Genomic DNA, 14,321 nt, shown 5'->3' on the forward strand with positions numbered 1-14,321 from the left:
GTATTATTTATGCTGACTTGAAGTTTTCTCACCAATTTTACACTTTTTTTTTTCCCCCTTTTTAATTTTACTCAAAACATGGCTGTATCAAAGCAAGTGATCCATGTCATTGGGCTTAATGTCACTGTCTATGGTTTGGACGAATACAACCAGCTTCCAAAGGGAACCCGTGTATCTATCATGTTTGCTCTTCATGGTAGATTACGTAAGTTGAAAGTGCAGTGCGAACTGACAGCACCATGCTCATGTGCCCTACATAGAAAACCAATCCAAAATGGAGCCTATTGCTCAGGCCATCTGCCAGTTGAACGAAAAGAGAGACAAGAACGATGCTCATATTCTTGTAGTTACCTTTGATTGTCCAAATCATGGGAGTCGACTTGTGCACAAGCTCGCCAACTTTGCCTGGGTAGAAGGAAAGCACAAGAACCCAAATCATGCATTGGATATGTGGAGCATGGTGAATTCAACAGCGAGAACAGTGACGGAATTGATAGATGTGTTGGAGCACTATATATTCGGTCCTCAGTCTGGTTCATTAGTGCAAGTGTGGGGATGTATGGGGTTCTCAATGGGTGGACATGCTACATTTATGGCTGCGGCCAATGGTACGTGTGTATGTAACAAGAGAATGGACATTGAATGCTGAATCTGCGCAACAGATTCTCGTATTACTGTTGCCATTCCTATTGTCGGTATCGCAGACTATTTAGCATTGATGGAGTCTCGCTTAAAGGAGTCTGATCTTTCGCCTGAAATTTATCTTCCAAAACCTTTCTACGATATGGTTTCCACATCCACCAAGGATTTAGATCAGAAACTTAGCTCCAAGCATATTTTAATCATGAATGGAGGGAAGGATGTGTTGGTCAAGGCTGAGTTTAACGGCCCGTTGGTCAGATCATTACAACAAATTCACAGTGGCAGGGAAGGTTACGATTGGAAATACTATCTTGTACCTAATGTAGGTCATGCATGGTGTCCAGAGATGGTTGAATCAAGTGTGGAGTGGTGCTATAGATGGATGATGAAGAATTCAGTAGTGCCTGCTTCAAAATTGTAGACTGGCCATATAGAATAAATGTCAGAAACATAAACAATTATAAATGTTGGATAGCTTGAAGATGGCTTGAAATGATGGATTTGATGCGTGTATGCTACATGAGGATCCTATCAGCATATATCGAGAGACGTTTCCAGTGATCTATGCAGCTGTAAGCGAGCAATGGTATTTGGCCCATTGAATTGGTCCATCTAACGCGTTCGTGCGTTGTATCAGCTGTACTCGATAGAAATTTTATAAATTAACAAGGAAAGCCTAAACAGCAAAACGAAAAAAAAAATATCATATGTTCATAGCAAGCTTGCACCCCTTGTCATGGTAAATTGCCCTTTTTTGGCGTATACAGTCTGTCTATTGTCCTTTTGTGAGACCATTATGCCGGAAAAAAAAATATTCATCATCCATTCTCATTTTCTCTTCTTCTTTTTTTCTTTCTGTAATTATAACAAGATGGTTGCCGACATCTTTAGTTTGAAGAAACAGCTCGTAGTGTATGGTTCACACCACAACAACAAGGTCAATGTAGCTATTCATATGGTCTTTGTACCTACTATTTTTTGGACAGGTAAAACCTTCAATGCATTTTGCGGTAATTCAGCTTACTCATTCTGCTCTGTCTGGATAAAAAAGCGCTTGTCTTTGCTTCCAATACAGGACCACTTGTCAACGTAGATGGCACACTGTTTGCCTTCTTGAAACCATTTGGTCCCAATCTAGCTTTCTTTACTGTCGTCTTTTATTTGACCTATTATGCAATTTTGGACCCCATTGCAGCTGTAAGTTTGCTTTTTACTCGCCATCTGAACAAAAAAAAAAAACTCACCATCGACTTTTATTAGAGCATTGCTTCACCCATCTTGGTTGCCATGAGCTACACGTCCACCAAGTTCTTAGCCACTAACCCCAAAGCAAACAAAATTGCATTAGCAGTTCATATTATTTCCTGGATTTTCCAGTTCCTGGGACATGGTTTAGCAGAGAAGAGAAGCCCCAAGTTATTGGATAATCTTGTGCAAGGTAACACTTGAAAATATCGTCTTTTTTGAACCTCGAACTCATGTGTGTGTACATTTTGGAACAGCACTTGTATCAGCACCCTATTTTGTCTTCTTTGAGGTTTTGTTCTTTTTGGGCTACAGACCTAAATTATACAAGGAGGTCATGATGGAGATCAACAAGGATGTTGCTGATTTCAAAGCAAGTAAGTATAGATAGAGAGCAGTACATGCATCTGGATGTTGATCATGTATGTTATAGAGAGAGCAGCTAAAACGTCAGGCCCCAGATATCAGTCCATTCAATAAACTATTTTGATGGTTATAGTATCAAAAAGGTTTTTGTGAGCGTCTTCTCTGCGTGATGAAAATATACAGAGCACTCGTTTCTGTTTATACACACTTTACCTTGACAACTAAAGACGCTGTCCATGTTTAATCCTGATATTATTCATTTCAAGCACTCTGTACCCGATCTATCCTTTTCAGCTCTTCCCTGTGGGTGGGCATTGGAATGAAATTACTACTACAAGATTCATCTAGCAAATTTACATGCTATATTGCTTGATTTGGTCAAAAATTTTACTTTATGCTGGGGATGCTCTGTAAGGAAAAAAAGGGATGCCTTAGGTAGGCCGTTGTTGACGAAACACGACGTTGAGGAGATCGACCACCTGAGCCATTAATTATATAGAATGAACTACTCTTAATAAGAGACTAAAAAAGGTTAGAATCTTTATTGCATACCAAGTTGTAAAGTATGTTCTTCTTGCTTTCTTGGATGCTCTTTCTGACGTTTGCAAAAGCATCGAGTCCTGTGAACGAGATCGAGCATCTGAAGCAAGCAATATGGGAAGATTGCGGCATACTCCCACGAATGCAAGCGAGTGCGAACCCAAAGCAGCAAACAACCAAGCGAGATGCAAGCAAGACATTCGTCAGTTCAAGCGAGAGTCAAGCGAGCAGACGTGCGATCTTCAGCTTCAAAGCGAGTGCAAACAAGCACTCTTTCTAAAATAGACAAATTCAAGCAAGTTTAAGTGTGAGACTCGCTTGGTTGCTTGGATTCAACCTGCTCAACTGTGATCCCTATATCAGGCCCTTCAAATTGTTGATTGTTGGACTAGACCATTGACGTTCCCTTCGCTGTACCCAAAGCAATACAGCATACAGATGGCCCAAGATCTTGTGATGATTACCCATAATCGGATGAAGCAATAGGAGGAAGAGCAAGACGGCACCAGCAGCCCATGGAAAGTTATCCCATTTATTAAAGCTGAAGTGATAAAGAACGAAAGGTGTAGTGCTCCATAGTACGGGTAAATGACTAGAAACTACATTTGCGAGGATGCAGTTGATGAAATGGACACGGAAACCTGAGATTGAAGACTCCCTTCGTTGTTTTAAACCATGTAATTTTGTGTGTCTTTCTATACTAACAGCCAGTTGCCGATTTACAATTCAATTTTTGCCCTTTCCCTCTTTCATATTTATATAATGAAATGTGTCCATCACCTTCTTTGATTACATTATCTACATCGCAGCATTCTAATGCAAATGACAGCCTACTATCACCGCAATCAGACACTGCATCCACCATCACACCTCATACCACGATGGCAACAACCACTACCGCCGCATCGTCGCAACAACAACACTCTATGATTGCAGAGGTAACATGCTACAAAAGTGTTTGAATAGCCACTTGAGATAACACGTTGTTTAGCTGGAAGAGCTGCTGGGTAGATTGGATAAAGAGACCAAGATGAAGTCAGGAGTCGAGAATATGCTAGAAGTCTATTTACGAGATAAAAAGAGGACAAAAGAGTTGGAAGCACAATTAGAAGCGTACCATACAGCGATTGAAAACACAAAGAAGCGCATTGAATTTATACGAACGCATGCTGGTAAACCACATGAAAAAGAAAAAAAAAAAACTAATCAAGAGACTCATTCAATTATCTGTCATAGCAAATTCAGGCATCAATATCATTGAAGTTGCAAAACTGCTAAAAGCTCATAAATATGCAGGAACTAGTTTCTCAGATGCCATCACTCCATCCACATTAGCACAATCACGTTCAAAACTAAGATCCAATAATGGAGCAGGCGCAGGAGTAGGACCATCGAAAGGCAAACAAAAAGCAGCCATGGAGAATGTATCTTATCCTGATGATGGTAATGAGAGACAAGATGCTTCATGTTGACGACGCATGATTAAAACACACTGCGATAGATGCTTGGCCTATAGGAAAACGATTGGATCATATTATGCAGCATTTGGAGGTAGATGAATGGAGAACCATCAACACAAATAGATCACCACCATTACCACCACCCAGTACCATCAAGGAGTCCAAGCTGGAGAAACTGGAGGTGTTGATTAGAATATTAAAGAATACAACTGGCATAGAGGCACATTACCCCAAACAGAAACTGATTTCCAGGTAAAAAAAAAACAAGAGAGAGAGAGAGAGAGCAAAGCATATTCAAACAGTAACTATTCTCTAGTTTGAGACAGTGTATCATTAGTCCACATAGAGAAATTCGAATTCTAGGGTTGCGTGCATTGAGGCTGTTGGTGGAAGGACCTGACGATGTCAAAATGATGATGGTGTTTCAAATGGATATATTTTGTGCCAGGTAAGCCTGTGTATATGCGTATCCAAGTGCATCGTTGTATACTGATTCTACGATATGACAGAGCACTTGCTCGTGATCCAGAAGGATACGAACCCGAAAGAGAACAGACTGTCAAGCTAATTCGAGCATTCATTGAATACGGCGGCGTCAAACACATCAATCAAGGCATCGTAAGAGCTGTCGTTGCTATTGCAGAACAACAAGACGGCCGCTTGAGAAACATTGCATTAGAGACACTAGCAGAACTAAGTAAGTCCTTCTCTGGTGTCAACAGACTCTATTTTACTCACATGGAGAGAGAACAGCTATTTTGGATGTCGCATTGACTGTGCGATCAGGCGGCTTACGAGTACTGATTCAAGCGTTGATTGATGGACAACAAGGTATATCTGAAGTGCTGGTTCAATCTGTGTTGTATGTGCTGGATACACCCGACACACGATGCTATTTACGACCTGGCGTTGAACTGGAAACTATCATTGCCCCATTCACTGAATCCAACAAGGGTGCCAATTATGAAGAACGACTCAAAAACAGTGCTAAAATGGTAACTACATTGATCAAGAGTTGGGCTGGCCTATTTTACATGAGCGCAAACAACATGAGAGCAGCGAGATCTGTAGTGCAGGCCTTGAGGATGCCTGTACCAGAGACACAGGTAAAGTGCCATCATGATGATGGCGATGATGGTGACAGAAAGAGAGAGCTAATTCATCTGCATACAACCTCAGAAATTGGTATTGGACATGTTTTTTGATGTGTTTCGAGTCAAGCTACCCAAAGATCATCACAGTTTTTTATCTGGTAGACAACACACGGTTCAGATCGCACCTACCACCACAACGACAGAAGCCACCAAAACCTCACGTCCTGGACCTACTACTGTCTTGAACGGTGCTGTCATGTCCAACTTGATGACAGCAGGTGGCATCAGTCCAGACGCGTATGCCAGATGCAGCTTGAATCCAGGAGCTACGACAGCCAGCAATGCAGAACGACTGAAAATGCTGGACCATCATCTCAGTATCATCATTATTATTTTTATTGAATCCGATATCCTCATGGCCTTGATTGATATGGTGAAATCAGACGATATCTACATGTCGAGAAAAGCCACGCTTTTGATTGGTGAAATACTGCAACTCTCGACTCGCTTATTACCCATCTTGATGGCGATTCAGGTACAATCGTTGCCCAAGCTGTTTACGTTGGCATCCAATTTTGAAGATGAGCAGGTGAGGCACAATGCCACGGCTGCATTAGCGCACATTGACCGCTTGACACGAGCGCGTACACGCTACAACATGGCCTCCAACAGCGTCGCATCATCCACGCTGGCCACGTACAAGGGAGGGGAACGATTACTGACCCAAAACACGCCCTCCGCACGCACGCAGGAGAAGGTGCATGAAGTCAAGCTCAAGATTGGCTATGCCATTGACGATACCCATTTCAGACAACTCTTGATCGACACACAAGTATTGAATACCAAAGACTATACCAAATGGAATTGGGACAGTGTGATTGAGCTGTTACAGGGTCCACTGCTCAACCCGAGAAGACTGGAAGAAGCCATGCGAGGCAAAAAGTTCATCAAGCGTCTTTTGGCCTTTTACCGACCTTTCAAGCATCAGTTCTCTGACATGAATGCCACCAAGGGCACCATCAGTCGCTATGTCAAGACGGGCTGTACGCTATTGTCGACGCTGTTGACCAACGCGGACGGTGTGCGGTACTTGAGCGAGAACAAGCTGCTGAGCGACATTGCCAATGCCTTTAACGAACTGGACCCTTTACTGATGAACAATGGAGACCAAGCTACAGAGCCCATCTTTAGCAAGGAGCGCATGGAGAGCACATTGACCTGTGGCTATTTTGCCTTGTTGGGCACCTTCTCCAAGCACAAGGAAGGTGTGCGTATACTGGAAAAATTCAAGATCTTTAGCTGCTTCTACCAAATCTCTGAGCTCAAGAATCGCACAGACCTCAAGGTCGCCATGATCACCAATCTGGATTACACGTTGGACGGCCACCCTCGCGTCTTGCTATCCAAGATCATGACATCTGGATACAACCCGATCCGTTTATTCGCCACACAGCATATTGGCGTGATTATGCGACAATCCGAAGCTGAATACAATGATTGGGTGATTCGACTCTTGGTCACACAATTGTACGATACGCACATGGATGTATGTCAAACAGCTGTGAACTTGCTGGATGAAGCTTGCGAGAAGCAAGCCAATCTAGAGTTACTGGTGAAATGCCGACCTAGCTTGGGCCACCTAGGCGAGATTGGCAATCCACTGCTGCTGAGGTTCTTGTCTACATCGACTGGATTTCGATACTTGAATGCCTTGGGATATGTGCAAAAAGAAATGGATGATTGGTTTGAGGTAAGTTGCCTGCGAGTCTGCTGTGAATGAGTGCACTGATGCCGTACTAGCGAGGAAATCAAAATTATGTCATCCAATTGGAACTTTCGCTGGCGAGAGCATTGATCAATACACCCGAGAAAAAGACCATCAATCCGTTTGAAGAGCGAGTGGATAGCGAGAACGATTTTGAAGCACTGTAATATATATATATAGATAGCATTGACTGCAGTTTTGCAAGCTAAACTCATCTGATTGTATAGACAACCGGGCGATGGCTTGACGCCTCCTCATTTCTATGGTGAACTCACAAAAACGGAAGAAGGCTGTAATCTATTACGAGAAAGAGGTCATTTTAAGCTGTTTGCCGACTATGTGCGTAATTTCTCTTTGGTGGAGAAAAAGCAGGATCAGGTAGAGGCATCGCTTGGTCAACTCAAGGCAGTGTTGTGGGCGTTGGGCAATATTGGCGCTACCAAGAATGGGTTGCCCTTTTTAGAGGAAGAGGATGTTGTCAAGGATATTGTGGAGATGGCAGAAAGTAGTGATATCTTGTCCCTCAAAGGGTGAGTGTATGTGCCTTGTTGTAGCTCTCATTTGCATTAACACATACAACTCAACTTAGAACATGTTATTTTGTGCTTGGCTTGATTGCTAAAACTCAACAAGGTGTTGAATTGCTAGGTGAAATTGGCTGGGAGAGTGTCGTCTCTTCCAACGGAGAGCCTGAAGGACTATGTGTACCATTAAATCTCTCTCGATTCCTCAGTGTAAATTTTTCTCCATTCACACACACCCATCTACAAATGGCATCTCATCTCTCTTCATCTTATAGATACGGAACTGGAAATACAGGGCAGCATTATCTGCACCACCTCAACTGCCAAAATCTGCCACTGCTGATTCTGTCGGCGCAGATATCCTCAAGAACATTGGCGACATGAGTAACCATATATTGGCTAATGAAGCCTCCAAGAATCTGGCCAGGTAACAGTCTATTTGGGTTTGTATCATCACGATTACTCACACTGTATCGTTGTATATATATATATATACTAGACTAAAACAGGTGTATCCTGATTCATTCAAACGAGTCGATCTCTACTTCTCGGTGTGCCAGTTGCTCGGTAGCTATCACTTTAGATCGCCTGTACGCAAGTACGTATTAGAGATATTTGAAATGCAGTTTACTAGTGAATTACTGCAAGAACTGGACGAACTCTCTGCAACCATCACACAATCGACATCCTGTATCCCATTCACAACGACAACCAGCAGCGACAAGTCATTTCAGAAGCCATCCACATCTGCTGCCATTATCAATCCCAATGACAGCATTCCACAAGAGAAATTAGAGGCCAAGACCAAAATGATGGGATTCCATGTCGCATCCCAGTAATTATATACCTTTGATTGTTTAGAGATACACACACACTTTTACAACACATATACACACACACACACACACACACACACACACACACACACTTCATGCTATATATATATATGATAAACCCTAATTCCCGCCTCATTATGCTATTGATTGAACCATCTCTAACGAATATGATTGGTTCGTACTCATGACAAGAACCCCTCTAAAAACCCTATATTCCATCAGAATCTCTCTCCATCTTTTTTTTTTTTTTTTTTTTTTTAATTTTTTTAATTTCAAGAAGACTGTATATATATATATATATATATATAAACTAGAAGGAAGCTAATTGTTTCATCTTGATTTTATTCTTCTTTTCTCTTCTTTTTTTCCATACACATCTCAACAACAACAACATAAAATGACTGATATCTTACCTTCGTCACCTGCTGCTTCCGTCGTCAATGCACCCAGAAGATATCGTTTCGCAACTGAGGTTGTAACTGTCGATAATTCAGATGACCCACATAACGCCGCTTCTGTACCCATCTATCAAACAGCTACATTCAAGCAAAAAGGAGCTACTGCATCTGGTGAATACGATTACTCTCGTAGTGGCAATCCCACTCGCACACATGTTGGTGAGTCATATTCTTATGATACAAGCTGATTCGAGTTTATACTAACATCCAATAGAAAATCATTTGGCTAAAATCATGGGAGCTGAGAGGGCATTGGTTGTTACAAGTGGTATGGGTGCATTGGATGTAATTACTCGCCTCGTTCGATCTGGAGAGGAGATTATCGCTGGTGATGATCTCTATGGTGGCACCAACCGTCTCTTGAGTTTCTTGGCCAAATCTCAAAACGTAAAGACACATCACATTGACACAACAAAATCAGATTCCATCTTGCCCTACTTGTCTGACAAAACCCGCTTGGTTTTATTGGAATCGCCTACCAACCCATTGATCAAAATCACAGACATTCCTACCATCTCCAAGTACGTGCATGAACGCTGTCCCAATGCTTTGGTGGTGGTAGACAACACCATGATGTCGCCTTACCTGCAACGACCTCTTGAATTGGGTGCAGACATCTCTTACCATTCGGGCACCAAGTATTTGTCGGGTCATCATGATTTGATGGCAGGTGTCATTGGTGCCAAATCAGCTTCTGTGGGCGATGAATTGTACTATGTCATCAATGCTACCGGTTGTGGTCTCAGTCCCTTTGATTCATGGCTCTTGTTGCGAGGTGTCAAGACATTGGCTGTGCGTATGGACAAGCAGCAAGCCAGCTGTATTCGCATTGCTGATTATTTGGAGGCACAAGGATTCAAGGTACATTTCCCTGGACTCTTATCTCACCCTCAGTATGAACTACACAAATCCATGTCGTCTGGTCCTGGTGCAGTGCTTAGTTTTGAAACAGGAGATACCGGTATCTCTGAGAGAATTGTAGAAGGAACCAAGTTGTGGAGTATCAGTGTTTCATTTGGTTGCGTCAACTCGTTGATCAGTATGCCTTGTAGAATGTCTCACGCTTCTATTCCAGCGCATATTCGTGCTGAAAGATCGCTTCCAGAGGATTTGATTCGTCTGTGTGTGGGTATTGAGGATGTGGAGGATCTTTTAGAGGATTTGGAGCAAGCTTTGACTATTGCTGGTGCCTTGCCAACTCCCTCCAAGTAGTCTCTCTCTCAACGATTTTCTGCTAATCCTATTATACATGTACACTTTATACACACACACACACACACACACACACACACTATGACACAAACAAACAACAAACAAAAGACCCCACCCCACTTGTAAAATTGCCATCCCCCCCCCCCCTCTCTTTTGATTGATAATAAAAAAAAATTGATGAATTATGAAAATGTATTGTGTTTATTAGTAGTAGATGCTATGAGGATTTCTATGTATCATTCTATACAAAATCAAGTAAAAAAAAAATGTGGATATAAATTTGTCTATTCCTTGTTTTTCTTGTTCAACAAGAGAGCTTCATCTTGCTTATCGTCTTCCAGCTTGTCGTCTTCTTCCTCTGGCTCCATCACCACCACTGTGATTTGCAATTGACTCTTCTCCAAGTACTGTCCTCCATGATCGTAGGTGACATCCACCTTGAGTCGATCTCTGCCACCATTGGCCAGCATCAAGGTAGGTGGACTGTATTCGATGGAATTCAAGGCACTGTTGACTTCCTTCATGGATACGTTTTCAAGTTGACAAGTGATATGCTTTTCATGTGTACCATTGCGGATGCTGGAACGTCCAAGCGCCGTGTCCAGCTCAATCGTGACCTTGGGAATGCGATCAGAACCACCTCGCACGTAAATGACATTGATGCCTTGGAATTTGCCAGGCGTGGGTTGAAGTCGAAGCAGGTTTTCCTTCTTGCGGTCGTCCTCCAGCATGCGTTCTGAAATAGCCTTGTAAATGTAATCGCGAGGGCCTACCAGCTGCATGGGCACAGTCATGGATTGTGTGGAAGAGATGATTTTGTGTGAGCTTGTATCGCGATGAGGAAGATCCAGATCAAACTTTTTAAACACATAATCAATGACACTGTTGGGCTGCACAGGCAGGTGGTTGGTCATTTTACCAAACAGATGGATGTTCCAGCTATAAGGCTCAATCTTGTTCTTCATTTCTTGCTCCGCCAAAGCATTGGGTTGAAGCAACTTGTGGATCTCCAAGTAACTGAAAGGATAGAGCACCTTGCGAGGCAAGATGGTCAGGCCAGCATCCTCCAGCACACCACGACGTTGACGCACATACGACGTGATGGCCTTGGGACCACCACAATTGAAGCATTCGGGATCATAGTTGAAAGCAGAGAACGCACCTTCTGCCATCTCACGGAACAGCTTCCAGCCACGTTTGAATCGCATCAGCCCTTGCGGCAGATATAACCCCTTATCATCCAACGTCCATTCACGATCCGAGTGCACGCTGGAGTAATCCGAGCCGATAAACTCGAGGTTGTGATCGGGTGGTATACGAATCCAAAGCGCATCCATGTCCATGTAGGTACCGCCATAATTGTACAGCAACAAGCAGCGGATATAGTCTGTCAAATGCCAGTAAAAGAATTTCCCCTTTTCCCACTTGTCCCAATCTTGCAGCCAATCCTGCGTGCCAGGACCGAAATACCAGTGCCATTTGAGCAGGTTTTCCTTGTTGAAATTGACGACTTGGATATTGTAACCACGGCGCGTGTAATCATCGAAAAAGTTCTCTGGCAACGAGTTGGACATCATGATAATGACGGCATTGGGCTCGTGGATCCAGACCATCTCCAGTGCGCGCCAGTGTCGATCTGTGAATGTAGAGGGGTCGCTGGTCCAACACACCCAGTACAAGAGATGCCAGTTGGCTTCGTCCTCGGTGTAAATCGATGTCTTTGCAGATAGGATATCCTTAATGATCCATTGGTCGTTTTCGCCAATGACAGAGGCTTCCAGCTGATCCTTGACATTGGGGTCTGGAATCTTGACATAGTCTGGCTGCTTGAGCAAAGAGACGCCACGCCCGGGATTGCAGTCGAGATTCTGGGATCGCCAATCGTCTGATTTGCCGTGGCATGGATAACACGTAGCGCATTTCTTTTGCTTGTTGAGGCCAATGCATTGTGGATCTTTATGAAGGATGTTGTTGTAGAGTGTGTGGACGGTGCTCTTGAATGTATCATGCGAGGGGATGCGTTTGGCGATCATGGATTCCTCACACACATCTGGAGTGTCTTGAATACGCTTATCGTGCACAGGCTGCACATCAAACCCAAACAGCCACATGGCTAAATTCACATCGTCTGCCTCAATGAATCGTTGTGGATAGTCTATGTGTGCAATCAAATCCACCATGTTTCTGGAGAGTGTATACAGAGTGCCTGAAGTGAATGTCGGTAGCACGGGCATGCCATAGTCGATGAGCATGCGTTTGGATGGATTGAAAAAGTTGACTGGCATGTTTCTGTAGTAGTAGCAGTAGTGTGTTAGTCCTCTTCCCCTCATTCATCACGATGTAGATAACTTTTACCTGTATACAAAGCCCTGCCAGTAGTTGTCTTGAGGACCCAAAGCCGCCAGTTCCTTACGCACCACATCCCAACGTACAAACACATCATCATCCGTCTTGATAAGGTAATCATGCTGTACCGAGCTAGACGCCCATCGAAGAGCCTCATACACCTTTTTGCTCTTGTCAGACGGTAGATCAGGCGCTGGTACTACCAGTAGATCATGATATTTCTCCGATTCTGCTACCATCTTTGGTCCCATCCAAGACTGAATACGTGAAGAGGGTGGTTGGCCTACCACAAAGCGATAAATGATATTTGTGTCACTGCCGTCCCTGCCCTGTGTCCAATGTAACGAAGAGTCTCTTAGCAGTTGTCTCTTTTCTGCGGCTTGTGAGGTCCAAGAAGACACAATCAGGACCAAGACGGTCAATCCACCGCTGGCTGCTGGGCTGGCGGTGCTATCCAGTTCAAAGTGCTTTTGATTCATCAATAAGATGTTGGCGTACTGAAATCGATTGATTTGACCGGTCAAGACAAAAGCGGATAATGCCATGACCACCAGCAACGGTAACAGCAAGATGCGAACGGCTGTGCTTTTCAAGTTGAAGCGTGCGGTGGGCAAGACGTCTTCCAGCTTTTGGCTGTATTTGGGGCTCGATGCAAACGTCAGCTTGATAAAGTTGAATAAGAGCAAGATGAAACAAAGCGTCATTTGGCTTTTGATGGGATCTGTTGTGGTTGGGTCCATGGTGGACGTAACAAGGCCAGAGAGACACCATGTGACAACAATCAGTGTCAATAGTCGAATAATGGCATGTTTGATTTCGTAATGATAGAGCCAACGTTTCATCATACTGGTTGTCAAGATCCAGCTCCAATAACCTGCCAATATGCACTAATGGGTGTGTAAGTCGAGTCGTCCTCTCTGTATGTAGATAGGTATGCATACCCAAAGCACGGCTACATAGTATTCTGTTTGTGTTGTCTGTATCATCAAGGGCCCACCTGCATCTCTGAGTGGCACTCGCCATGCTGCTTTCAAGTTGTGAATCACGTTGAGTGTGGCAGGTACGAAACTGGTGGCTCTTAGTATAGCAACGGGCACTTCATATCGACGAGGTACATTGAGGCTTGATATGATTCTTTTTTGACGAAAGAAAGGTAGTGGCGTTTGCTTATGTGTTCATGTGTGAGTTGGAAGATGATTCTAAAGATACAAGCACTAATTCCCTTTTTTTTTTTTTTTTTTTTTTTTTTTTACCTGTGCCATAGTCTATGCTTTCCTGTGTCTATAGTGTAATGTGTTGCTGTGAAAAGAAAGCGTGTGGGGTAGTATTGAAAAAGAGGAGAAGAAGAAGAAGAAGAAGAAGAAGAGTTTCTTCTTTCTCTTTAAATAATAATAAAAAGGTGTTACAAAGAAATGAAAAAAAAAAAAAAAAAAAAAAAAAAAAAAAAAATGCTATGAAACTGAAATCTGAACACTTTATTGTGATGAGGATCATTTTCAAAGCCAACAACTCTGATCATCCAACGTTTTGATGATCCATCTTGTTTGCAGTTGAGCTCATGCATATGACAAGTAATGCTTAATCAAGCTTATAAGCGCGGACGCCAATCAACGACTCAAGTCTTTTTTACAACTGATCTCTTGAAATGGTGATACAGAAATTGGGTTGCTTTTTTGATGTGCGTCTCTTGGCCTGAAACAGTACCGTACAATTGATATCTTGAGACTTGACTCTGCCAATTTCTGATGTATTCTTTTTCGTTTTTTATCGCATCTAAAAGATCCAAGAGTACTATCAGATGGTCAACCTCCCAATCTGATATGCCGGCATGAC

The 14,321-nt window shown here is 43.0% G+C and overlaps 5 protein-coding genes across 5 annotated transcripts; 4 read left to right on the forward strand and 1 right to left on the reverse strand.

Moving 5' to 3' along the window:
• Positions 1-78: 78 nt before the first annotated feature.
• Positions 79-1,063, forward strand: ELP3 (Elongator subunit; the record flags this gene model as incomplete). The annotated part of the gene is made up of 3 exons (XM_064830938.1): positions 79-205; positions 261-608; positions 663-1,063. The coding sequence occupies 3 exons, from the start codon at positions 79-81 to the stop codon at positions 1,061-1,063; spliced, it is 876 nt and encodes a 291-aa protein (XP_064683440.1).
• Positions 1,064-1,513: 450 nt separating this feature from the next.
• Positions 1,514-2,367, forward strand: ATC70_011753 (uncharacterized protein; the record flags this gene model as incomplete). Its single annotated transcript, XM_064830939.1, has 5 exons — positions 1,514-1,628; positions 1,694-1,839; positions 1,903-2,080; positions 2,145-2,264; positions 2,321-2,367. The coding sequence occupies 5 exons, from the start codon at positions 1,514-1,516 to the stop codon at positions 2,365-2,367; spliced, it is 606 nt and encodes a 201-aa protein (XP_064683441.1).
• A 1,193-nt stretch (positions 2,368-3,560) lies between these two features.
• On the forward strand, positions 3,561-8,475 carry OPT8_2 (OPT superfamily protein; the record flags this gene model as incomplete). Its single annotated transcript, XM_064830940.1, has 13 exons — positions 3,561-3,731; positions 3,785-3,965; positions 4,030-4,236; positions 4,295-4,505; positions 4,570-4,701; positions 4,763-4,950; positions 5,007-5,359; positions 5,433-7,097; positions 7,148-7,275; positions 7,340-7,642; positions 7,702-7,846; positions 7,912-8,063; positions 8,136-8,475. The coding sequence occupies 13 exons, from the start codon at positions 3,561-3,563 to the stop codon at positions 8,473-8,475; spliced, it is 4,176 nt and encodes a 1,391-aa protein (XP_064683442.1).
• Positions 8,476-8,869: 394 nt separating this feature from the next.
• Positions 8,870-10,142, forward strand: ATC70_011755 (uncharacterized protein; the record flags this gene model as incomplete). Its single annotated transcript, XM_064830941.1, has 2 exons — positions 8,870-9,089; positions 9,145-10,142. 2 exons carry the CDS (start codon positions 8,870-8,872, stop codon positions 10,140-10,142), a joined length of 1,218 nt encoding a protein of 405 aa, XP_064683443.1.
• Positions 10,143-10,426: 284 nt separating this feature from the next.
• RPS16_3 (40S ribosomal protein S16) lies at positions 10,427-13,750 on the reverse strand (the record flags this gene model as incomplete). Its single annotated transcript, XM_064830942.1, has 4 exons — positions 10,427-12,431; positions 12,498-13,375; positions 13,430-13,654; positions 13,742-13,750. 4 exons carry the CDS (start codon positions 13,748-13,750, stop codon positions 10,427-10,429), a joined length of 3,117 nt encoding a protein of 1,038 aa, XP_064683444.1.
• Positions 13,751-14,321: the final 571 nt, after the last annotated feature.

Source organism: Mucor velutinosus, assembly GCF_035048745.1.
Source record: "Mucor velutinosus strain NIH1002 chromosome Unknown tig00001564, whole genome shotgun sequence".
Lineage (NCBI taxonomy): Eukaryota > Fungi > Mucoromycota > Mucoromycetes > Mucorales > Mucoraceae > Mucor > Mucor velutinosus.